This window comes from Xiphophorus maculatus, chromosome 9 (genome assembly GCF_002775205.1).
Source record: "Xiphophorus maculatus strain JP 163 A chromosome 9, X_maculatus-5.0-male, whole genome shotgun sequence".
NCBI lineage: Eukaryota > Metazoa > Chordata > Actinopteri > Cyprinodontiformes > Poeciliidae > Xiphophorus > Xiphophorus maculatus.
In genome coordinates this window covers 10,742,174-10,769,982 of record NC_036451.1, presented here as the reverse complement: position 1 = coordinate 10,769,982, position 27,809 = coordinate 10,742,174, and the positions used below count along the sequence as shown (strand labels likewise).

Sequence of the window (27,809 nt, the reverse complement as noted above, 5' to 3'; positions counted from 1 at the left end):
TAAAATCCAAGTCATTATGAAATAAAGAAATTTATTTCATAACGACACATTTAGTGTCACATTTAGTGTGACACACTAACCATAAATGAACCTGAAATAGCTTGTGGAAACGCAAAAACTGAAGCATCGCACAAATTGTAGAATATCTTTAAAAACTCCCCTCTGTGTTTGTGTGTGTGAGTGTGCATGTATCCAATAAGGCTGTCCCTCTCCATCTGTCTGGGAGTGTGAATGGGCCAATTACTATCGCATTGCAGGGGTCAAGCAGGTTGACGTCTTAATTGGTTCTCTCCACAGGGCTTCTTCAAGCGCACCGTCCAGAACAACAAGCGCTACACGTGTATAGAGAACCAGAGCTGCCAGATTGACAAAACCCAGAGAAAGCGCTGTCCGTACTGCCGCTTCCAAAAGTGCCTCACGGTCGGCATGAAGCTAGAAGGTATGATGAATTTTTTTCAGTGCTCTGCTCTTTGGTTTATTGCAGAGTGACTGAAAATGGCAAGTTTTCTACTGAATTTTGGCTCCTGCATTTAGATTTATCTTGTCCCTGAACATGAGGTTATGTACAAGCTCATGTTCGTATCGTTTTTGTATCGTAGTACAAGCTCGGCTGAGCAGTACCTGCAGGTGCTGAGGGTAAATGTTTGGTGATAGATGTGCAGCTGTTGCTTTAGAAGGAAAAGGTTCTTATATCCGGGGAGTTTTCAAATTTGCTTCAGAAAAAATGGCAATACAGAAAAATAAGAACACAGTTTTTGAGATGTGATTTTTTGTTTGTTTTTTTTTTCAGTAAAAGTGTGGACGTGAAAATATTCAATTACATGCTTTCCACAAATCATCACATAGCCTCATAAGTTCATAGGAGTTTTATGAATAACTTACATCAGATTCAGTTCATTCCAGATGTCTGTTGTAGACACATTTCAATATTAATAAACAAAGATCTGACACAATGCATCTGGTTGAGGAAAAAGGCAGCTTCCATGAATTCTCAGCTGAGCATAGAAGGCAGGCGTTTTCATTTCTTAATTTTTATTTACCTGAAACTCAAAGGGAATTTATGCTTGTATTATTATTTTGCATGAAGGCAGCTTTCTAAACACTGAATAATTAGTTGGTGCTCAGAGATAAAGCAAAATTACTACATAAAGACTCTGTTTGGACAGCAGTATTTTCTCTAATGTATTTATTTCTTGCAAAGATAAAAATGTGTTTTTTTATTAGATGATATCCATCATTACTTCTTGGCATGGAGTAACAGGTCAGAGATAGTTGGGGGCAAATGATGGGCGGGGAGGGTTGTCTGGTTGTAAGTGTAAAGAGAAATATAAAATATTATAGTTAGAATTTTGTTCTTTTGGTTAAATGGCGAGGTCTCGGTTCATCTCAGAAATTAGGATTTACTCCACACATTAGTTTGGAAACTGTATTTGGAAATCAGTCACATTTGAAAAGTCTGTCTTCACTTTAGTGGAATGTAAAACAATGTAAAGCCTAAACATCTGATTGTAATTTACTTTTTTTCTTGAAATTACTGTAATTGCATTTACATTTACAGCAAAACTAAAGGATAAAACAACAAAAAGGAAAAAAAAAACAGAAACAAAGCAAAAATCTTGAGGTGTCTCCATCTACCTGCCATTATGGTTTCATTAACAGCTATTAACTGTGAACGGCCTTTGGGCAGAAAGTCCCGGACGGTCATTTGAAAGCTAACAGGGGCGCGAGACGGGATAGGAGGGGGTGGTTGTGTTTGATTTGTTTTGCCGGCGGTAACTTTCCGCTCGTAGGCAAGAAGAGGCCCTGCAGCGCTCTGTCAGGTGCCAGAAGCTCCAGTGGGCGACTCCTGCCACATCCAGTAAAGACCTCCCACACAGAAGAGCTGACACCCTTTACCACACACACACCCCGGCACGCACTCACACAACTGCACAGGCACACGCATACAGCTCTGCCTCCTAAACACATACATATATTCATGACAGGAAAGTTGTTCAGATGGCCACAGGCAGCAGGAAGTAGTTGTCTTTTAATCTAAAAAAAGAAAATGATCTCAGCCATGTGCTGCGTTACGGCGCATGATGGCCTTCAGAAACATGTAAATTTTGGAGATAAACCAGAGACCAAATTTAAAGAAAATTTGACAGTTGCCTCCAAGTGCCACTTTTTTAGTTTACTTTCTTGTGTAACAGTTTTTGGTGGTGTGTTTTTTTTTAAATTGTTGAGCCTTTGTTACCACCAGTGAGGCAGTTTGTTCACTTTTAGAAAAAAGGGGGAAAAACATGTTGAAGTGTCTGAGACAGTGCAATAACTCTCCATCCAAATTTGTCATTGCACCTTGTGCAATAAAAAGAGCTCAGTTAGCAAATTAACATCAATTTGCTAAAGTTAAAATTAGCAAATTAATATCAATAACCAGCAGTTCAGACTGAGAGTACAAGCTTACTCACAGAAATCTTTGGTATTAATACCACCTGCAAACCTGAACAGATTAGTCAATGAGAACTCTTAAGAGTTAGGCAGGTTCCTTTTCTTTTCAAGAGAGATGTGCTTTAACATTACAAAACTGATGACATTCTTTGAGGCAAAAAAACAAATCCAATTTATGTTTCTGTATACAAAAGTGAGTGAAAGAATTTTGGATGCTGAGGTGTGCCATTATTTTGGTGAAAGTGTTGTTTTAGTTTAAGTAAGGTGGCTGAGTGACAAGATATTACAAGAATATGGTTTATTGTTGTCTTTTAATATTTGTTGCATATGTGAGTTGGTAAACTTGCATATATCCCAATAAAATAAACAGAATGTCATTATATTATCTCAGTTGGAGTAAAAACAAAAGCAGTAAAGTAGGAACTTTGATCTAAATGTTTATTAGTTTAACAACAATAAGTACAGTAAGTCTAGATTAGGTGTGAACAATGCTGTCAGATCTTATAAAACATTTCTTCAAAACTGTTTTTAGTAAATATAACTAAAACAGTAAAGGATGGTAAGTCTTTATGTGACTGATTTTGAGTGAAAGAATCCAATCCATCCACATGCTGCAAGCACACTCTCTTCTTGGTATGCTGTTTGCATCTCCCGCCTGCATTGTCCCCCTGAAAAAACAAGATTTGATTCATTAGAACATCACTCACCGCAGCCAGTGAAGCGTGCTATATTTGAACAGCTCCCACTGGCATGATTGTCTTTTTGCTTGCTAATAGTTGTCTTGTATCATATGCTTCACTGAGCTGCCTAATATTTCCTTCACTTGTGTATCATTTTAAAGGCAGAACATAACATTAATATCTTGATCCCTACATAAATTTGTTATTTCAGATATGATGCTCTCACAGAGACTCCCTTTCTCCTTTCACGTCGTTTTTGTGCATGCAGTTAATCGTTCATAAAATTTTAATTGATTGATTACTACAAATTCAAAACCTCTGAAGAGCCACTTAGTTGAAATTAGCACCACTGGCTGAGTGTTTGTATATTCCCTGCTGCATCTCTCCCCTGCTCCCTCCACTTTTTATTTCCTCCCCGTCTCCATCTTTCCAGCTCTGATTTGTCTTCCATCAGCCTCTCAGTACCTGTGGTGGGAAAGCCGGGGAGCTGTCCCATTACTTATGCATAGGTATCATAGGTATTCATGTGTGTGCATGGGATAGGGCGCATCCAGAGCAGGGGCCGGGGCCCCGACATGACAAACAGGGTGTCAGCAAGGCTCCGCGGGACCCATTAATATGCCGGCAGCCGACAGGGATCCTCACCTACGCACGCTTAATATTCCTGTATATTAAACAACCATAAATCAGAGGATATAAGCACTGAGGGCTGTGTGTAAGAAAGGAGTTCAGTATTTGTTAGTGTCTGTGTGTAGGGGTGTTCTTGGAAATGTTACATTACTAAAAAATGAATGTTCTCTGTGTCTCTGCTTGTTTGTACAAGTTTGAGGCACACAGGGAACAGCGGACATTTTTGGAGAATAGGAGGAGTTGTGTCAGATTGGAAATTTATGAATTTTATGTTCCCCAGTCTGTGCATTGGTGCTGTCAGACAACATCTCACAGTATATGATGTCCTTAACCATACAAACCTAAAGCCCCACTATTAACCTCCTGTGTCAGTAGCTTTTCACTGGTTTAACCATAGTAAAAGTTATATTTCCCCTATCTTCTAATGGGAACAAGCATCACATTTTATTCAAGTAATTAATCCTATTCACAAATGTAATTGGTTTTAAAAATGATTTCTTTTTTTTTGTTTGGTTTTCATAACAATATTTCAGTTTCATCTCTGTGTCTCCTGCCTTTATGCTGTAGTTATTTACTGAAAGAATCTAAATATTTCTGTTGACTTTGTTTGAAAGTCTGTTTGTGGCTGTTTTTGTCCAGCCAATCACTCAGTTCAGAGCAAGCTTCAGGCATAAGAGAAATAAGCTGCTGCTTAAGGTTTTAGTCCAGCAGGGAGATAAAGATACCAACACTGTTTACAGGCATAAAAAAATTATATTTGTAGTTTTGTTTATTAGGAATAAGCCTCTTTATAATTTTCTTTCCAAGGTTTCAGAATACTGAATTCAAAAGAATTACAATTTTTAAAAAAAAAATCATTTGTAATAGTTTATTTGTAAGTCATAATTTAAAGCCGGAAGTTCAATTATATATGCTGCTTATAATAGTGTCTTTGGTAAGGGTCCTAAAAATTTTGAGCCAGCCCTGGCCATAAAACATAAATTCACCCTTTTCTTGGCAAACAGCAATCTAACCTTGAAAGCAAAGGCAACGCCACTGAAACGGTTAATGCATAAAGTTTTATATTGATAAACTAAAATCTTTATTGCTCTCATTTCTGTTGGGTATAGGGATCATATGAATTCATTCTCATCAGAAGCTACATAGTTGCAGTGTCCCAACACTTGTCATATTGCCACCTTGTTCACACATGCACATTTCTCTCTGCCTCCTTATGCATGTGTGCACTTTCCCCCTCTCCCCTCCCCCTCCAAATTAATCCATGTTACATGAATGCAAATCACCTTGTTTAATTAGAGACAAAAATGTGTGCACGTTTGTGTGCCCCAGTATGCATGTGTATGTAGTTGTAAGATGCCCCCCCACCACCGCTACCACTACCAACTCTGGTATTCATGATGCGCTGTGGGTCCCTTGGTCCGAGGCAGGCGAGAAAGGCAGTCAGGGCCTAATTTTGTTTTCCCAGTAGGGCCAACTATTAGTTTCTCAGCTCATTAATTACGCTGTTGTGGAGAATCATTAATAGTTAAAGTTACCCTACAATAATGTATAATGGATACATTTGACTGGAATCCCAATTTCTTCTTCTTTTTTTTTGATGTGAGAGCAATTTTTCAGTGGTCATGATCATTTGTGAGTCTAGTTGAATGGACATTGTGAGGATGCATGTGGGGAAGTGGCTGTTGGAGTGTGAGTAAATCACTGCATTTAAACCACCAGAGTCTCTTCAAGGTGGTGGACCGTCTGGCACGCTCCCATCTCTCTGATGAGGAACAGTGTGTGATGTTTTCCATGTAAGCCACTTTGTGTTTGGGTGTCAAATCTATACATAAGTGTGTGTGTGTGTGTGTGGGGGGGGGGGGTGCAGGCGGGTGTGTGTGTGTGTGTGTGTGGCTGCCCTCTCGGCGGTGCTTGCTCAGATCAGTGACAGGCACATTTTGTGAAAGAGGTCATTAAAATCCCTCCCAAGGCAGCTTGGTGTGTAGGCGTGAATGTGTGTGTGGGTATGCATATATGTCTTTGTACGGGTGTCTGCCCATCTTTCGCCCCTGAACTTAAGTCCCGCTCCACGCCTTCTCCACACCCCCACTTCACTTTCCCTCTTCTGTTCTTTCATTCATCTGTCAAAGCATCAGGCATCTCAGTGGACCTAAGATTTCTTGCTACGGTATTTGACTTGTCCTTGTGTATGAAAAGGTCAAACATATTTGGGCTTAATAGTATATTTGCCTGCATTTTGATGCATTTAAAAAGATGGAAGCCGTTTCCAAAATCATGATGATATGGGTCTAATATTTGTGAATATTAGCACTGAAAAGTCTAGTGCATATTTTTCCCTTTCTATGCTACATTAAGTCCCAGACGTCTGTTGGCTTTTTGCACGCTGGGCCCTGCAAAACCTTGTCAGAATAAGATGTAATTAAGTATGAATAATTAACACCAGTGCCCCCCGACTGAGAGATAGTAGAGCAGCTTCCCTGTGGCAGCAGTCGGTCAGATCACACATGAACCTCATTGCAGTCCACTGTGTGCCCAGTTTGTTCATTAGAAATACCCACAGCTCACACTCGTTGTGATCCTCACCACAGGATCCCTGTGCTGAGGGGTAGGGGGGCAACGGGGGAGCATCGTGGGTGCGTTTGTTTCATCAGAAAATAAGAACCCCAATTGAATTATTGTCAGACTGATCATGTCTTTGGTCTTTATAAAGAAGTCCTTGCTAATTGACACAGACATTTTAAAAGCTTTTAGGGATTGCATAATCAGAAAAGTAGATTTTTGTCAGAGTTTATAATACTAACTAACTTCTGAGAGGGAGCCCAGACACCCTTCACCACAAAAAAAAAAAAAAAAAATAGAACTTCTTGTACTATGATCCTTCTGTCATTGGGTTCATACAAGTTTAAAATTCTGGTCAATGAGTAACATAACTATCACTTTGGTCTGTGGGCTTTAGCAGTCGACTGATAAACGTCAAGTGTAGTTGTCATGCGTAACCCTTTGCCATACAGAAAACTGATGGTAAACACCACCCCTAAAATGTTTTGCGTTTGTACCAATGTTTCAATATTGGGATGTAATCAGACATTGACATCACAAGACAAGTTTTGGTGGAAGAGAAAGAGGCAAGAGGAAATTTTAGAAAGATTTTTGGAAAACTGTAGAATCCCCCATATTTTACTCTGACAGAGGAAATGGTTCATAAATCTAAAGCAGGCTTTCAAAGAAACTCTATTCAGTTTATAATTGATCATTTTGAACATTTTCAAACAGATGTTCAAATGATCAAACTGTTAAATAGTTCTGTTATATGGAGGCTAATTTTAATAGCTTTCACTTGTTTTACAAATTGAAGCCACAGGCTGACAGCAACTGAATCACTCTTCTCAAGATAGTCTGCTTTTGAGGAGAAATATTGTGCTGTTTGATCCAGATCACATCATGTGAACATACACGATTTGGCATAATGCCATGACCACCAGAGGCCCTCTCACAGGTTTATGGCTATGCAGCCCCTTAACTGATGTTGGATTAGAATAAACAAGCCAAACTTCACTCCTCGTGTGCATCATTTTACCCTGACATCAGTTCACCACTGTTCAATCATTGATGATACTATATATACAAACTACGAACAAATGCCATAAACAGGTGATAATCAGTGTTATTTCCTTATAATTATAATCTAAACTCTTGCACCTTTTCTTCTCAATCTTTGCTCCTTCCTTTGATACAAGTTAATGTTGTATGGTGAATGAATTTATTCTAGGTGCATCATTTGGTTTTTAATATGAATGTATCACAAGTAAAAGTGTGAACATTTGCTTTGTCTTTCAGAAATGCCATCAAGAGTGAGTATATTGAACATACGTTTGAACTAACTGTCTGCTTTTCTCCTCTTTATCATGTCTTCCTCTCAGCTGTGCGAGCAGACCGCATGCGTGGCGGTCGTAACAAGTTTGGCCCAATGTACAAACGTGACCGTGCCCTGAAGCAGCAAAAGAAGGCGCTGATCCGAGCAAATGGCCTTAAGATTGAGGCCATGAGCCAGGTGATGCAAGCTGTACCCACTGACCTCACTATCTCCTCAGCCATTCAGAACATCCACTCGGCTGCATCCAAAGGCCTTCCACTGAGCCACCATGCTGGTCACCACGCCAGTCACCACCACCACCACCATCATCACCATCACGCCACAGCTTTGCCTCCTACAGACTACGATCGTAGCCCTTTTGTTACTTCTCCTGTCAGTATGGCGATGCCGCCACACGCGGGCAGCCTGCAGGGCTACCAGGCGGCCTACGGACACTTCCAGGGCACACGCACCATCAAGTCTGAGTATCCAGACCCATACACCAGCTCTCCAGAGTCCATCATGGGCTACGCTTACGTTGATGCCTACCAGTCAGGCTCTCCAACCACCTTCCCCCATCTGATAGTAGAGCTACTAAAATGTGAACCCGATGAACCACAGGTTCAGGCAAAGATCCTGGCCTATCTACAGCAGGAGCAGGCCAGCCGAGGCAAGCACGAGAAGCTCAACACATTTGGGCTGATGTGCAAGATGGCCGACCAAACACTCTTCTCTATTGTGGAGTGGGCCCGCAGCAGCATTTTCTTTCGTGAACTTAAGGTAAGTGTGAGTGATCTACTGCAGTGATGCTGTTATTTGGGTTATAAGGACATGATCAAAATATAGGCATTTACTTTTTAATGTTAAACTCCTATCTGCTTTACACAAATAAGAGCCATGAGTTCAATGGGCAATGATAAACTAAAATACATTTTGCTTCAGTGCTAAGCCTTTTACCACATTTCCAAGCATGGGATTTAACTCTGCTCATATACATCATTTGTTCTGTTCCTTATGTTCAACAGCACCTAATATCCTGTCTGTCCTGGTTTTCAACATTAATGTTGAGTGTACAAGGCTGTGGGCTGTGAGCCAGAATTTGCTCATTGCTGGCACTGCTCTCTGTCCTGTAGTGCCTAATCAAAATTCACCAGCCAGTTGTTTTTATCAAACACACGAAAGACTTTTTTTCCCCTTTCGCTGTGGATTTTGAAAACTTTTAGTCTGAGCATTAGGGACATTGTAGTATTCTGCAAACAATACAGATTAAATTAGGTGCTTTGATTAGTTTTATTGAACAATTAAATTGGTATATTTTTATAATGTAATTATTTCTATTCATTTTCAAATCACTTAATTCTATGGTTAATTTAATTGTTTGAAGGCATTTACAATAAGTTTATTTGACAAATGTATCTTTTAGCAGTAAAATTTTAAGGTGTTAAGGTATTCATCAAGTTTCAGATGAAAGCACAATACTCAACACTTAGATTAGAGCACATGAATGGTTCAGATTTTTTTAGTCTCATATACCATTATATTGTTAAAAGATTTTATTGCTCTTTTTTCTCATAAAGAAGACTTTCATATCCTTTTAAATTCATGCCTCAGGTCCTCCTAAAGTAGAAAGATGGTTTTCTGAGGACCGTAACAGTCTAAATGTCACTCTGCAGCTCTGTAAATCCCAATGAATCACAATTTTTGACTTTAAACATGTTTTACATGTGGTTGCAAAAAAGAAAATTAAAACCAGTTAAATATTCTTGAAAAGCGACACTGAAATCACACTTTCTGCATTACACGATGTCTAAAGCAACAATCTTAAGTCTCCTAAATATTGTACCATTTGTTATTGTTTACCTGAGTTAATCCCAAATGACCAGTGTTTGCTGTCTTCAATACATCACTCTGGATTCTGCTTTCTTTTCATCACAGACCCTCTGAGAGAGCTTGTGGCGTGTATTTTACTTACAGCTTTATTTGTTCTGAATGAAGGTTAATATCCTCAAAGCGATTTGAAAGGCATTTGATTAGCCTGCACTCACCTGGTTTTCTTCCCCTCGCCTATTTCTTTTTATTTCTGTTTGTCTCACAGTGCGTCGCCACAGGCTCAGCTGCATATTCATGGGCCTGTTGCCAAATCCCCTCTAAATATTTAGTGTAATTTTGTTTTGAAAAGGGAAAATAACAGCCAAAAAAATATTACATTAAAAAAATGTGCCAATTACTAAACAGATAAGAGTCCTTGAATAACACATGTCGACATTTAGCATGCACTGTGTCCCCCTCTCTTGACCTTTTTGAGATATTTATTTGCATTTGCCATAGATGCTCACTATACAGAGGCTCTCATACACATACAAAAGGGCTCACTGAAGGGTGTGGCTACATCTAATAATTGTGTGTGGTTTGCTCATTAATTTTGAATGATCAATTCTGCTCCATTGTTAAAGCATCTCTATTTCTCACACCCTCCTCCTAATTCAATTATATCAGCCACTAGTGTTTGTCGCCGTGAATGAGTTGTCATTATGTTTGCCTAATGACTACCCATATTACTCTATCTTAACAGTAATTGACGAGTGCTTGTTACAAAGGTGCAAAATGACCCGAGCTCAAAGCTTTTCCCACTGTTACACAGGCCTCATTGCTTTCAGGGGAAATGTGAGGGAGATAATAGAATGTTGCTTATGTTGCCCCTTCTGTTGTTAAAGCATCATTCAAAGGACAAGGGGTTTTGATAAATAATATGCTAGCTGTGGCTCTGACAGTTTTTTTTTCTCCACATGCTTGACCGTCCTGTCTTTCCTGTTTGTTTCTTATTGCAAACTCTTGTTATAATCTGAGCTAAGTTGTTGTGAGAAGATTATTTGAAGTACTGAATGAGAAAGGCAAAACCTAGGATTCGTCTAATGAGTACCATTTAAAAAAATTATGAAGACTGTTTTTATATTGTCTTTTGTAACTTCTCAAAGATATTTTCTTCAATACATTTAGGTCTTTTTTGTTAAACTACTCAAATATTTCTTGAACCTTTCCACATTACTATCACTAGCTTCAATAAATTTGAGGGGTGAGGGAGGATTTTATGTGTTAGATTATGAGTCCTTGCACAAGACACTTCACCCTACTTGCCTGCTGGTGGTGGTCAGAGGGCCTGGTGGTGGTGGTGCATGGCAGTCAGGCCTCTGTCAGACTGCCCCAGAGCAGGTGTGGTCACTATCTAGTAGCTTGTGAATATATGAATGACTGAATCAAATGTGAAGCACTTTGGGGTAATCTGGACTTGTACTATACAAGTACAGACCATTTACCATTTAGATCAAAACAAAGTTGTGAATAATTTTGAAAGGGAAGAAAATGCAACACATATTTCAACAATGTCACAAGACGTTTCTGAAAAGAGTGGTGTACTTTATTTTTTTTATACTGAGTTAATACTTTGTGCAGCCAATTTTCATGCTGCTTAAAGTTGCTCAGCTAGCGTCTGCCTTTTTTATGCAAAACATTTTAATTTTGGCCAGATTGTATAGAAAGCAGCTGTGGACAGTGCAGTCTTCAAGTCTTTGTACTTCAGTTTAGGTCTGTACTTTGACTGGGGCATTCTAACACATGACTATTCTTTGATCTAAACCCTTCCAATGCAACTCTGCATGGTTCTTTTTATGGTAATGTGAAGCTTTACTTTTCTGACACATTAGATTTTTTTTGCAAAAGGCTAAAAGTTTTTGACGCTTCTAGCCAGAGGCTCTACATGGCATGTGGCAAACCTACTGCGCATATTACTAATGGGACCCTTCTAGCCACACCCTTATAAACACCAGATGGGGTGCACCACAGCTTCTACTTGTGCTTTCAACAGATTCTGCAACCTGTGCTGTGGATTTCTGCAGCTCCTTCAGAGCAGTCAACGAGTCTTTTAACTGCTTCCCTTATTAGACTTTATCTTAGCAGTTTATGTAAAAAAGAATCTGTTAGGTTAACAGATGTACCATAGATTGGACATGTGCTCTACATTCCAAGCTCTGAGATTTAGACCTATTTAAAGCTTGAAAACTGTCCAATTTATTATTTATTAAAAAATCCTCCTTAAAACTTCTCTACAACTTTATCCCTCCCTGTATGGTGTGATCCTCTGTCTATTTGTTCAGTAAACAGAACAAATAGACTGTTAGCTTCAATTGCTAACACAACATTGAAGCCTTTGTAGAAAAGGTGTGCTCATTCTGAGACTAAATAACAAATAGAAAGACTTCAGCAAAACTTAACTGCGCTCAAATTTATTTTTGGGTAGGTATCATTGTAAAGGCACTGGATACAATTTTAAGTCCTCATTTTTAAAATAGCATAAAATCAAAGTATATTTTTCCTTCTATTATTATGCTGCTTTGTCTTGCTGTATTGCATGAAATCAGTAAACAATACAATAAACTTTGAGGTTGAATCATGAGAAGATGTGAAAAATTCAAGGGGTACGATTACTCTTACAAAACATTAGCTGTCCATAATTATGTATGTATTTTAAATAATGTTAAGTGACTGAATAAATCATTCATGAAGATAAAATCACCCACAGTGAACCTTTGTTGTCTCAGCGAGCTAAACATGAATTCAGCTCAATGGGGTTGTATTTGTGAATCCATCTGAACTTTGACTTCTTCTGCTATTGTTGTTTGGACTGCTAAATGTGAGGTCAAGCCTAAGAGCAGAAATACAGGAACCAGAATATAATTAAAAGTTTGTTACAAGAATGACTTGCCACTGTAGGAAGTTATAAATACAGTTTTAGCCAGTGCACATGCACATTCATATGCACACACAGCCAGATTAGAGCCCTTCCCCTTTCACTATTATTAGCTCTGTATGAACAAAAGAATTTCTTTTGTAACAGGGCCAACCTGGAAGGGTGTGTGCAAGGCATCTGCCAGAAATGTGGGTAAAGATTTGGTTTCCATACATTAGCCATAATCACGGCTCTCATAACTATTTTGTCATTAGAAAAACCTACAACAGACCATTTCCCATTCTTTTCCAGCATGGCAAGCTGCCTCCGCTTTTTTCCCCCCTTAACCTCTGGGAGTGAGACATGACGTGAGGAACATTTATTTCTTACCATTCAGATCCAAGAAGTTGTGCTTTATGACTAACCTGCCTTTGTCTTGAATTTTTAAGCATAACGACAGACTTGTGGCAGCACTGTTTCTCTGGTTTTGAAATCACTGGCATAATGAAATAACATTTTCAGCAGGGTTGAGGCCATTCGCTTTTGTGATTATTTTATGAAATTTTCAGTGAGCTGAGAACAGGTGCATCTTTGGTGTGCATATTTAAATTTAGGACTGACTTTTATTTTACTTATTTTTTCCATTGAAATATTAGGTAGCTGCTATTGTGTGTGGAACCATGACTCTTGCTTGAACCCATCATAACTGCAATTTTCATTTCATTTCATTAATCCAAGCAGAAAGAGTGGTTTGGAATATTCTAATAGTTATACTTCACGGTATTTTTATTTTTTTTTTGCTAGAGTTGTGCTTAATACAAGTTTATGTGGTTCAGTATATTTCTATATATTTTGCAATGAATGTCATATAAAATATGCTCATATATTTATACTTTACCAAATAGGTGACTTAAAATTAGTTGTTTGTGAGTTTTACTTTATTCCAAATTGATTTTTGAATCAAGTTTATTTGTATAGAACATTTCAGCAACAAGGCCTTTTAAAGTGTTTCTACATGATGAAAACATTGAAAGGGTTAAACCTAACCCAACAAACAACAAGAAACATTACATCACAGTAACTGGAATGAACATTACTGTGTCATCACTTCCTTGTGGCAAAATACATGGAAGTGATGAAATGTTGCAATGCAAAGTACAATGAAAGATGTTCCATTTTTTATCAATTAAAGGCAACTCTGCAGAAATGAGATTATGGCCTTTATTTACAAGAACTCTGGGTTTCAGTATTTCTGCAATTTTTTAGAAGTTTGTTCCAGACAAAAAGTATAAAAAAATCAAATTCCACATCCCCATGTTTGGTTCTGATTCTGGGGATACAGAATAGACTAGAACCTGAGTGGTATGGAAGTTTGGTGTAATGATAACAGGTCTTTCATTTATTGTGGTGCTAAGCCACTTAGTGATTCTTGAGCCAACAAAAGCATTAAAAGTTTATTCTCTGAGCTACAGGGAGACAGTGCTTTTTGTCAGTTTCAGTTTCTTTGTCATTTATTTTACATTGGCTGTTATACTTCTAAATGCACTGACTGAACAAATTAAAGTTGTGTTATTTTTACATGTGTGATCTAGCTTGTTAATATATTGGGTATTTAAGTGTGCTGCACTTATCAAATACATTTTTTAATTCAGTACATTTGTGTTTGGGTTAGGGTTAATTCAGTGCTGAATTAGTGTCAATTCAGTGCTGGCTTTCTGTATCAGATCGGTATCAACCGATACTAACCCTCGGATATCTGTATCAGTTTTTCACTATTGGAAGTGAAAAAACTGGATCGGTGCATTAGTGGTCGTTAATCAAACAAAAATTGTTTGAGTGACTTTTAGAATTCTATTAATAAAAATATATAAAATTTTATATAAAACTCATAAATGTAGCCAACTACCTACTTACATTGTTCCAGCTTGAATTTGTATTTGCACTTTGTGCTTCTGTGCGTGCATGTGTGTGTGATGGTGATTCATACTGGTGTATGGTCCCATGCTCCTTTCTTCCCCATTGTTTCAAAGTAAGGATGGCTCTCTAGATTCCCACCACAAACACAATGGGAAGGAGAATTTAGCGGAGCGTTTAGGAATATAAGTGATTCATTTATGTTTATATCTTACCTTCCTAATTCTATTCCTTTTTCACCCCACCCTCTGTTTCCTCTCTTCACCCTTTCATAAAAAGAGACGTGTGATTGCTTTTAGGACAACAAAGGCTTTTGTGTACCTTGTCAACACAGATTATGCAGTGGGTAATATGGAAAAAAATTACAGCTGAAAAGACTTTGAAGTTTCACATGTACTGAATGTAGAAGAAGATTTCTATGGATAATAGAAAATAATTTACACTTCAATAATTACCTTATTATTAATTTGAAAAAACCCTTCTCTAATTCATGACATTTCTTTTAAATGCACAAATGTACAGTATATAGTCTTCACTTTGCTCTCTCTAATAGATATTTTTACTTAAAGCCTCTCTTGGCAAAGTATTTTTCTTCATCCACACAAACATTTTTATCTATTTAAAAATGCATCATAATTTGTGGAGCATCCAATCCTCAGCTATTTATAATCCCCTCCAACAGGAAGTAAAGAAACTTTGATTTGCAGATGTATCACAAAAAAGGAATCAATATCCCTCCAGAAATGTTGGCATAAGATTTAATCAAAGTTTGGAAAATATTTCAGAGCATTCTTTGACAAAAATCTTAAATATATATATATATATTTCTGTGGTCTCAAAATTGCCTCTTCTCTCTGAGTTACCCCATTTCCAAATTTATTGGACCTAGTATTTTGTCTAAATCTTAAGCATAATTAACACAAAACACAACTAAACTTCTTAGTCTAATCATACCTTACAAGATGAAGCTGAAGGTGTCAATGATATTTAAAAAAAACCCATGGCTGAGATTTAGTTAAAGATTCAGACAGTTTTTCTTTTTTTTGTTGCTTTTTGGTGATTTTTTTTACTTGTGTTCTACTCTGCATGTAACAGTTATGGCAAAAGCAGAACTGAGGGCCATTATGTTGAAGAGGAACTGTATTAGAAGTCTTGTTCCCTGGGAAAGCTCCCAGCTGAGATGGGACAGCCATATTGGATAAACAGATGGTGGGGGAGAGGAAAGAACAAGCGCAGAGAACAAAGGTGAAATGAAGAAAGGAGATGAGTGGAGAGATGAGCAGAGGAGGAATGCAAAGGGAGTGAGGAAGAGCAAAGAATAGGAAAGAAAAAGATTAGCAATGAGGTAAGCTGAGGAACCTTGTTGTTGTAGGTCATGTCCTGGTAACTTATTATAATAAAATCAGAAACATAAAACGTTTGCTGGATCAACATGTCTTCATTAACCCTCTGATGCATGAATTATGATCCTTTGTGTCAGATTTTTTTTCCCATTTTTTAAAATTCTTTTCTTAGGGCATAACAAAGGTAGGAAAATTTTTTTGTAAAAATAATTTATTTTTTATTTTTTATTTTTATGTGATCAATTGTAATTTTGTCCAAATACAAAGTTGTTATTTGAAAAATACATCAGTAGTATTGTTCCTTAGGGGTTATCTGATGTCACAATATTTTTTTTACTTGCAAGAGTCGTCTACAGTAGAAGGAGGGACCGGGTCGGTTCTCATGCTTTTTTGTCTGTCGGCCATATTGTATTTAACAAAAATAATTTCTTGCATTTGCAGCTGATGGCCAGTAGTTGATGGTATATTTTATGATGCATTAGTGTCCACTTCAGTGGTCTGTGTGCATTTATAACATAAAATCCACAGGAAGCACAAGAAAATGGCTTTTAGATAGCTGTCCACTGGAGTGACCACTATGCATGAAAGGGTTAAGACTTGTTTGATAAAAGTATTACAAACACTTGGCATGACCTTGACTCAGTACTTGAAGTCAGATTGGAATCCAGATTAAAGCATTTTTAAATGACCAAGATACAAATCCCAGACTATTCTTGTCTCTTATTACCTTTTTTGGTCTATCTGTGATTTTATTTCAGCAATAGTATTACAGCAATAGTTTTACTTAGCAAGGCATGTTGCCATGTTTTACATAGAAAATATTCCTACAGCTGTTGGTTGAAAACTGTCTCATGTGCCATGCACATGATTATGTTGGGCTAACAGATCTGTTTGCAGCAGCCAACACAGTCTCTTTTTCAGTTTCCTGTTTGTATGTCATATGACCTGCTTGGGCTCAGACAACTATGTAAAACAGAGCTCTACAGAGAAGGGCTAAAATACAGTGAGTTACTGTACTGTATGTCTGCAGACCATTCACTGGAACCATTCACTGTAAACTAGCTTATCGTATATCATATCTATCTATCATATATCTATCTATCATATAGTACTGAGGCGGCACTTAAAACTGCCTCTCAGAAATTATGGTTATAGTTGTATTGAAGTAAATATGCAACAATGATATTTTAAAATGTTTTACCTGTTATTGGTAAATATATATATACTTAAATTAATCAGATCAGTACCAGGGACAACGCCCTGTTTGGGGACAGCTCTAGTTAAAACTCTAAAATATAGAAATTTAGATTTTTATTGCTGAGTTCTAAATAATTGTATTTAGATAATACAAAAGTATTTTAAATGATACATTTTGTGGCTGCTTAAAATTTAAGGGAACATCCAAGTTTCTTGCATTTGATAAATGTTTGATAAGTGTAAATTGCACAGTTACAGGCAGCTGTTATTCAGTTATATTTCACTTTTTAGTTTAGCTTTGGAGTTGGTCTGCACAAAATATCATTGTCACATTATTTCTATATTGCAAAATTAAATTCACAATGGAATGTTTGGAGTTTAGTAATTGTTGGCTTGTATATTCCAAGTGCTACAAACGTCCATTTTGCATGCTACTGCAATGTTTAGCCAGTTAAATAGAGATTTACTTTTTCCTTTTCTGACAGTCTGTTTTAAATTTTGATTGCACTAATCAGTAGCATATACTCACATGGGACACAAAAAGACATAGCCCACAATGCTAAAGGTCACAGGGTGTATGAAATACAGGTGATAATGAGAAGAAGAAAAAAAAAAAAGGCATATAGCACAACTGATATCGACTTCGGACTATTTACTATTATTACTGTTATTGCAAGATTTTCTAATAATATGCAGCCTTGTGGTGTTACTGTTTTTAAATACTTGTACTTAATTAGTTATCTACAAGGATATCCAATAAAGTAAATCAATATGCATTGTCTTTCAAAATGTAGAAACTACAGTGTTTTTCAAACATCTATTAATAAAAAGAACAATTTTTGGGCCCTTAAAACCACAGATTTAGCCGTTTCTGAAGTTAGCACAGGATGTTATTTAGGATGGTGAAATTATTTATGTTCAACAATTTTCTACAGATATTCATTCATCTTATCCAAGTGTCCTCAACTCATTCATTCACACTAAATGAGACTTTTTATTTTGGAGTTTGAAGGGGCTGGAGGTGTCTGATGTTGGGATCTCAGGCTTGAATATTCTCTGCTTATAGATTTACCTGAGTGAATAATGTAAGGTTTTCTGATGTTCTCCACTCTACCCTACTGCATAATTTCACCCCTTATTCACCTCCATCTATGCCCATGAATATTACATGAATTTACTTTGGTGAAATTATACTTACACCACCTATCCAACCAGTTCAGAGTGGACAGTCGCTTTCTGCACATACACACCAACCCCCCACTCACTGATTTTTTTCATGTTCATTTCAGAAGCAGTTTATTATTCAAGGTGCCTGATCATATTTGAGTGTGTGTTGGTGTGTGTTGTAAACTGCCTCTGCTCTGTGGTGACCGGTAATTGCACCTTTGCCCCCCGCACCCTTTCAAGCCTCATAACTGACAGGAAATTAATAAGCCATTTTAGACAAGTTCTGTGATCCTTGTGAAATGCCACATCTATACAACTGACTACGCAGACACATTCAGAACCTCATGCAGCAGTGTCTATCTTGTTGCAGAGGTCATTGGCCACTCCTGCAAAAACCTCTCACCGGACACTCTAATCCTGACAAACTGCAAGTGTGAAGGGGTTGGCGTCTGCTCACATGTGGCAAAGATTTGTAACTGTGTCCCTGGTCCATTGCATTTGAATTATTCTGCAGGTTGTGTTGCAACACCCTGCACACACTCGGACCATAGCGTGCTTTACTTTGGTTGTGCAAAAAATTATGCATGAAGAGTGACAGGAAGGGAGAAGGGAGAGGAGAGCACAGGATTAAATTGGAATAAATAAAATAAAAGGTTATATGAAGTTCAGTACAGACTGACGGGAACAGGAAAAAAAGAAGACAAACTGAACAAAAACAGAAAATACAGAGTAAGAAAAAAAAATTTTCACAGGAAAGAACAAGAGAAGATTCAGGAAGAGGAGAGCTGACAAATAAAGAGCCAATGGACTGATGAACAAAGAAATAAGTAAGGTGTGTTAAATGGAAAGATGAAGAAGGGACCCTAGGAGGCATTGGCCAAGGGAAAAAACACAGGAAATGGTAAAAGAAATGGTGAAGGACAGGAGAGGTTGGAAAAAATAAAAAAGGACCGGTAGATTGGTGAGGTTAGGTGGGGGTGTTAGGGGGGAACAGGTGTAAGGTTAATGGGCCTGGAGAGGATCCACCAAACGATCTGGGGCTTGATATATGGCCTGTGAGCCTGGTGCGGGGCGTAAGCTTTCAAAGATATATTATTTCATTTGAGGAGCTGCGCCATTCTGGCTGACAATCCCCCTACAGCACCCCAGCACCCTCCTCCCCCAAATTTCTCCCAGCACCCCCCATGGCCTGCATTTGTCCAGTGATAGATGACACCCTCCCCACACCACCTCACCCAAGCTCATGAACACAGATGCAGAAATCTACCTACTGTTCTTGTAGACTTGTTTCATAAAGATTAAGAGTTTAAACTTTCAGACTGTATTTTTTCTTTCTTTTTGGATATCTTTCTGATCAGTCATTTCTTGCTGTCAATCTACCAGTCTGCAGCCAGGTCTTGCAGCTGGTTGTGTGTATATCTTTTTTTAAGTTGCTATTTTAGGAGTAACAATATCTGTTTGATCAGCAGCATTGGGTCAAAGCTGGAGTTGAGCAGATACTTAAGAGGAGGGAGAAGACAGTGGAGGTTCACTAAGTCTTTTTTTCATTCATGAATAATTAAACAGTACCTCTCTTTTTCAGAAATGTTATAAAACAACTCCCATGATTTTTTTCTCAACAATGCCAAAAAAATGGGAAGCTCAGATGTTTGGATACATTTTAAGAGAAGACTTGAGGCTAAAAAATATAACTCATTCACAACTGAGGCAACTACCTTATGTTTTTTTTTTTTTTTGTTAGAGTGCTTTTAACAAATCCTATAGGAGACATGTGAACATATATTACAAAACACACACACATACTGTATATATATATATATATATATATATATATATATATATATATTTTTTTTTTTTTTTTTTTTGTCAGTAAAAACTTCTGGCTCTTCTGTGGCCAATATGACAAGATTACAAATGTGTATCATATCAACCTCCTGTGGTTTAACTTTATTCTTTATACATTTATTGCCAAATTCTGGCTGTTTGACTGATATCACAGAAATCTAATGCTCCAATCCTCACATTTCCCTTGACAGTTTTAGACTTAGCCTCACAGATAAAACCAGTTCACATTGGAATGGTCTTGCAGGTTTAACCCCAGGGGATGGTGAGGGGCCGGAAGGAAGAACAGGAAACTTGTTAAAAGAAAAGATTTAAGGTCACCTGTCCCGGAGGAGCGGCAGCTTTAAGGAGACAACAGGGGTTGGGAGGTTTTAGGATGCGCAAAGTCTGCATATCCACTTGTTGCTTTGATGAGGGATGAAAGGCTGTCATGAAGTGCAGGTTTACAGAGCTCTGAGCAATGATAGACTTGACTGTACTCAAGAATATTTTATCTTCCATGACCTTTGTCTTACTCTCTCAAGACATTTTTGCCTGCTGTTTTTTAACTAAAATCTCCACTCCATTCTGACTGACCACAGACTAGGCTTGCAGATCTTAATGGACACTTATTGTTGGATTACACTTTTCCTATATCCTAAGAAAAGGGGAAAAGATTTGTTCTTCATTTGCTGTGTGTTTGTGTTCTTTGTGATCTCTTCATTCAACCCCCATCTGATAAACAGTTGTTTAGAAAAAAACAATCAAAGATTGCCTCCACATCCTCTCTAGTTTTCCATTTTGATGCAAGTTAACACAGCCTGATTCACATTTCGAGCACTTTGGGCATTTGGTGGGAGCAAGAGCGAGTTGTGTTTAAAGTCTTGTTTGAGCATGATCAGGGTAAAAGCCTTTTTTATTGGCAGGTCATGTCGCTTGTTAAGATGGTGACGCGGGTGAGTTAGGCATTGCCGTAAGCCTCTGTGGTCCCAAAGTAACACAGTTGTTCCATCACAAGTTGGCAACAGTCAGTAAAATCAGCAAAGTAAAAAAGACGGTGAGACTGAAAGCAGAGGAAGTGGTAGTGAAAGATAAAGAAATTGGGCAATCAAAGTAAATATGGGGAGTTGATTCATTTTGCCGGGCCTGGTAACAAATCAACTGAAAAGCAAGCAAACAATTTAGACACTCCTCCAAAGCACAAAGTTGCTTCATACCTCTTTTCTTCCTCTCTACTGTTATTGCAGCTATGTAAGTCAAATTTACATTTTATTCCAGAATATTGCTGTAATTGCTGAAGGAAAGTGGCTGTATACCACCATACATCACAGGTAAATAAAGAATGCAGAGATAAAAGTGAATAAAACTACTTTTAAATGCTAGAAGATGATGCACAGGAACAAAATCTTGTTGGTAAACTGTTAAGAATTCAGACAAAAGCATTGGTATTTTATGTTTACTTGATCCCTAGCTGCAGCAATTCCAGGGGGTTAAAGGGGCTGCTGCTGCTGCTGCTTTACGCTGACCTTCAACCTCTAAACTAAATCTAACACACACAACTATGCAAACATCTTGGATGATTAATTTTCCTCTTACTTTAATGTCTGAAGTAGGTAAGAATGAAGACAAACAAAAAATGTTTCAATACATTTGTAGACCAACCATTCCATTACTGACTAGTCACTTTAGAACAACATATTGTTCACCAAATTAACAGTCATAGTGCTTCAGTAAGCTTTTCAAAATCTAAAGTAAGACAAAGCAAAAAAAAAAATACAGTGTCCTCGGGTTCTCATGTTTCCAAATTGCGTGGCCTCAATTATCTGCATTTAATCCAGCCTGCCTAGATGTTTGTGCCTGTGTCTGCCGCTTTCATCACAGGGCTGTCAACAGTTGTCCCTCAATGTCTATTTTTGATGCTTATTTACAGCTTTCTATTCTGGACTGGGATTCGGGAAGCTTTGGGGTGGGGGTTTTACGGGTCCGGAGACAATAGATAAGACATCAGTGGAACAGAGTCGACATCTCCCCGGTTGGTTTTACCCTTTAAGAGTTGAAGTGTATTTATACTCATCTGGTAAGACGGCTGATTGAATTTGCACACAGATGACTGATGAAGGCAGCTCATAAGCGTAACATTAGACATTGTGGTTGTGTTGTGACGACGGGTGAGAAATTTCAATGGAGTGACAAGCCATATCTAGCCAAGAAAATTGCTTCATCTCTGTTGTCAAAGTAGGGCAAAGACACCTGTTCTCTATTCCTACTTTCTCTTTTTTGAGGTTTTAATCTCCATTTTCCCCTTTTTTACTGTGGCTTTTTACTTCTCTGACACCATTTCTTTTTTTATCACCTCTCAGTCAGCCCAAATTTCTCTGTGTTTCACCAAGTACCATGACTGCAAATCTGGCATGGGCCATCGATAAACGATCCCATACTAGTGAAATAAAAGCATAGCAATAATAACATCCATTATGGGCATATGTTCCTTTAGGATAGCACCCTTTCAGAGGGGGATAAAAATGGCTTTATTTAAGCGAGCTGAAACAATTACAAGCAATAAACCAAATATGCTGAAAGGCGACTTGTTGGGAAAGGTGCTGACAGCACCATTAACTTGCATGAAACAAACCAGTCCTAGACAAAAAAAAAAAAAGTCAGGGAAGGATTTCAGGTGGCAAACCACAGTCTCGCTTTCCCAAAGGCCAGAGCTTTATTCACCACATGTTGCACTGCACTTCCCATCAGCAGCAGCAGCTGCACCACCAGGCCTGCAGCAATGGTGTTGTAGAGAGACAGCTATTTCCTAATCTACATGCATTCATGGCAGTTTCTCTGAGACAAGGCCTGGATATGCACTTGAGGGACAAGCAAAGACCCATCTGTTGTGCGGCGTTGTGGTTTTGATGCCTCATCTCCCCTGTAGTGGGATGACTTACATGTCACAAGAGTTGTAGAAATGGTCAATGAGGTTAATTTAGATATTTAGCTTAACCATCAATGGATGAGATTCCAGGGATCTCTGGAATTTTGCCATACTTTGATTCATAGCAGTTTGTCTAAAAATCCAGCACCCTCACCCTCTACGTCTATTCAACTCCACTTAGGCCTGAGCACGCAAACTTATGAACACACCTTGAGAAAAATACTTTTAAAAATGCCAGCGTGTCAAATGCTAATGGGAATGAGTGTCTTCTACCCTCTCAGACAGAAAGCATCCCAGCGTCAGTCTCTGCATTTTAAAAGAGCTTCAGTCTTCTGCACTGTGTTAAGGTTTATTGCATATGTCTGTGTCTTTGTTTATAGGGATGCATGTTACAAAGAGTTCTGTTCTGAATTATACAAAAGGGCAAACCCTTTAGTCTGATGGCTTGTTTGTCTCACTTTCTTGTCTTCACTTTTAAGTTAACACGTAGACAGCCAGACAAGAACTATGAGTTGAACTCTGTCTGCCAATGAAGCTACATTCACTTACAAATGTGTGCAGAAAATAATAATTATAATTTTTATTGTCCACAGATGTAGAAATTTCCTTTTGCTCATCTATGCATGCAGATAAGAATTCCCAACCTTACTTTGATATGACACTAAAGAATATGCAAATTCCACTTTTAGTAAGCATACAGATACATAATTTTTTCCCCCTCATATTAATGAATGTATCAAATTAAGCATTAGCTCCAGTTATTCTACAATGCATAAATCCAGCAATCTCATGATTAAGCATTGAGATCACCTGTAGCATTAACCTTTGGACGTGTTTGTTTTGATTTGGAGAATCTGCAAGGGAGGTAAAGGATTCTGATGGACCATTAGGAGTTCAATCATCAGGACATCTATTTTAGAGTCTCCTAGACTGGCACTGTGCTTCCTTTGGATTTGGATGGCATGCTTTTTTTCCGTGTGTGTGATGGAGGACAATCTGGAGAAATGAGAAAGGAACAGACAAGCATGTGTGGAAAGAAATGTGTATAGGCATGGGATTTTGCCATGGATTTGTACTTGGATGTCTGTGTAAGTTTGCCGAGACTGACGTGATTGCATCTAAGTGTGTGTGAATGCGAAAGAGGAAGGGTTACTTTTGGGAGATGCCATTCCCTCGGCTGCATGTGTATTAGCGGTCTAATGTTCATGTGAATAATTGATTAGGGCCTCTCTGTGTTTTTGATAATTAGTTGATAGCTCTCTAGCTCTAAGCTCTAAGATTGTAGATGTGCGTGTGTGCACGCGGGGGTGGGCTTGCGTGTGTGTGTGTGTCTAAGGTATCATGGAAACAATACTGTTCAAAAAACTGTTGTTACCTCTAAGCCATGTACTCATGGATTAACATTCTGAAGTAATAAAGCAGCAGTACATATACATACCTTTCTCATAACCTACTTTTGACTTTAGAGTATCAGAGTGAATTGTATATTGTCAAAGTTAGCAACACCGTGTTGCTGAAATAAAAAAATCTAACATGAAATCATGAAACAAAGAAAACAGACTCTGCTATTCTAAAACATATGTACGGACAATGGTGCAAATTTGGAGGACAAGCAATTTCAAGGGGTTGTTCAAAATGTTTTGAGTGACTTTGTATTAAAATATAGTTGCTGCAGCAGATAACTTTGCTGCTGGTAAAAACATTACCGTGATATCTTTGAAATTTTTGAAATCAGCTATGTTTGGTCTATGGATTATCTTTTTGCTTCATCCTTAACTAATCAACCAACTAATCAAAATGAACTTATATTAAATAAAGATAGCAAGAGGCTACTTTCTACATGTAAAAAATTAAGTTCTTTGACTATATTAACCAAATAAAACCAGGTCAGAACGTAATGAAAAATTGAGTGGCTTGCTTAGACAATGGTCTGGCACTAACCAAGAAAAACATAAGAAAAATGAAAACTGATTTGAGTGGTGCAGCAAATCTAAAGAAGTGAATAAATATTTCAATGCAAAACAAGCTAAAGTGCTCAGGGAAAGAAGCCAATGTATAAAATCTCAAAGATCCTCAAAGCCCTCAGATGTGGATATGAGGACTGTTGTCCTCTATCACCTCTACCGTCAATATGTGTCTCATCAAAGAACAGAGCTGATCATTCATATCCACTTTAAACTGATTTGTAGTGATATATATATATATATATATATATTTTTAATTTTAAGCATTTATGGACCATATTAATAAAGATGTACAGGATACCACCACTATGTGTCACCTTTCCTATCTTATTTCTCAAGCACTGCATTTGTAACACACTACAATAAGCATTGCATCCTTAAAAAATAACTCATTGAAATTCTAGACTGCCTTCTCATTGGTCTATTCTCTTGCAGTATTGATTTTTCTATCTTTCATATGCTTATGTACCTGGAAAAAACAGAATATGAAAGTTTGGGTATGCTTGATTCATCGTCAAATCCCTGTTCTGATATCAGACTCAGACGAGGGCTTGTTGCTATCATCAACGACCTTGAGAAAACAAGATGTTCTTCCCCTCTGCAATACTCAAGCCCTTTGAGGTGTTTTGTTTTTTTTTCACATGAATGTAATGCCACATTTCTCCTAGGCTATCATAAGTCTATTTTTTGTCATTTCTAGTTACTTTTTTGCTATAAGTTTCCCATTTACATTTTTATGAAGCACAGATATTTCTCCTGTTTGTTGCAGGGACTGTGCTTCCTGCCTTCAATGGCCTTTTTTGTGAGAGTAGAACTCCAAGAACAACCCGGACTTGTTAAGTCAAATGTCCGGTTATCCGTTCAACTCAACAAAGCTAAAAGGGAAAAAAACAAAGCAAAAACATTTTAAGGCAGGTAGAGGAGGAAGGCAATTACAATTCCTGGCTGGATTTTTGTTTTTCCACTCACCAAGACTGGGAATAAACAAAGAATACCAGGATAGGTAGATAGATTATGTGATGCTGGAGAGAGGAAGAGAGCATGACGAATCGAATATGGCGTGTTCTCAGGGTCAAAGGCCACCTTGTAGAGTCTCTTAATGTGGTCACCGTGGGAACTGATCAATCCCAGTGCCTGGGCAGTATCGATCAGACCTGGGCGTGTGCACACACATTGAAATGCACAGAGGTTTGTTGTGACGCGTGCTCTTACAATGAACCACTCATTCACCGATATGAAACTGTTTGTGCTCCCACTGCAACATAAAGTGAGTTTATACTGCTGAACAAACACACTTTTTCAAAATCTGATGCCGAATGCAATGGTATTACCCCAACATAACCATCTATATAAAAAAAGAAAGCTTTTTTGACAAAATTATTTTAGTCTTCCTGGAGTCTTTTTAGTACAGCAGATTTAGATGATCTCTGTCTATTTCTGCGAACATATAGACCTACATGAAATTAAAGTATCAACTGCCAATTCTAAAAGACCATTGGGAACATGGTTTTCACTAGCATATTCATATTTTGAGAGATGTTCACATTTTGATTACGAAATTGATCATGCTTCAGTTAAGTTGAACTTAACATAATTAAAATAATAGGTGCATGTATTTTGATTTTGAGTAGTCACAACGGTATTGATGTTCTATAACATGTATGATATTCCAGACAAATTGAAGAGATTTGTACAATTTGTACATCTAGCCTTTACCAGAATCTACCATATAACAAAAGATGTGAGAAAATAGTCTAAGAAAGTGATTCAAAAATACAAAAAACTAGAGTTTTTTTGTATCTTTGTTATTGATGCAAAAATACATCTGTTTTTTTCAGTGCTATAACATTGTAGCAGTTTTGGTATTGTAATACCTTAATAGATATATAAATCATGTGAAAAAAGTAAAAGACCTGGTTTGATCCTTTTATACTGATATAATGTCATACATGATGAGGTTATAATTAAATTATCACAAAGTGCAAAATGATGTTAGATTACTTTCAGCTCTACTTTCAAAATATCTCTGTTACACATGAGTTTTATTCCTTCTACATCCCCAAATCACTCTATTATGTATTTGCCTGTTTCATTTAGTAGCATACTACTTTTTTTGCTCCCCCCATGCATATTATGCACAGTATGTAGGGCACCAAGTGGCTGGGGGGGCACCAAAAAAATTAGGCTTGTAGAAAATGTATTATAATTAATCATTACACTCCGCTTTGTTACATTTAATTCATTCTACTTCATTTGCTTCCTCCTTTTAGTCCCACTTGAAATTTGACAAAACATTTATGCTTAGAGTACACAAATGGCCAGCAGTATCGCTGAGGACACTGTATAAAAATATGTGACTTTGAGTAAAAGATGCTTTAGCATTTCTTTTCTACATAACTGATACTGTTTGATTTCCAGCAAAGTTAAGTTGCCATAAGCTTTAGACTTGTAGAATTTTGACATTTCGGACAAGATCCCAACCTAGAAACATCACAGATGCCACATGTGCCACTGCAGCTGTGATCTGAGATAAAGATTACATGACTTACACTCTTCCCATGCTACACAGACTCTGTTTGTCCTGGTGATTCACTCACCTTGCCATGTCAAATGCTTGAAGTGGCTCCTACAGGCCCAAATAAAGGTGACCGAAAAAAAAGAAACATGGCAAATATAACATTCTGATGCAGCACATTGTACAGCTTACAGCTTTCCTTCAAACACATCAGAAGATGCAAATTTACTTTATAAATGTGACAGGAAGTGTCTTAAAATAATTTATTTCAATATGTAGCTAGATTGGTTGCTAACAACTTTTCCACAATTTAACAACAGATTTTAATTTGCAACTGTTTAACTACATCTGCAGCTTTTATGGTATGTTCTGTGGTCATACATAGCATCTCAATGGCTGCTAAGAGACCTAATAACATTCTAGGATTTCTGTGTGCCCAGTTGGAGATAAACCCACAGGCATTCTGCACTACCTGATCTGCTGGATTAGAGATACACACAGCCAACAAACAGCTGCTGATAAGAATTCAAGCAATGAAATCCGCACAGTCAGAGCCCTTCTCAAAGCTAAACTATAAAGAAGGGTATACTTCTAAATAAACTAAAATGTAATTTGGACAAACATAATCTAAACAGCAGTCATGATA

General features: G+C 37.7%; 1 protein-coding gene across 1 annotated transcript in view; it reads left to right on the top strand.

Annotated features, from left to right (window-relative positions):
* nr5a2 (nuclear receptor subfamily 5 group A member 2) overlaps positions 1 to 27,809 on the top strand; it is a 70,999-nt gene that overhangs the window by 6,509 nt on the left and 36,681 nt on the right. The window contains exons 3-4 of the mRNA XM_014469234.2: positions 298 to 439; positions 7,661 to 8,373. Coding sequence (XP_014324720.1) covers positions 298 to 439; positions 7,661 to 8,373 — 855 coding nt within the window. The remainder of the gene's footprint in view (positions 1 to 297; positions 440 to 7,660; positions 8,374 to 27,809) is intronic.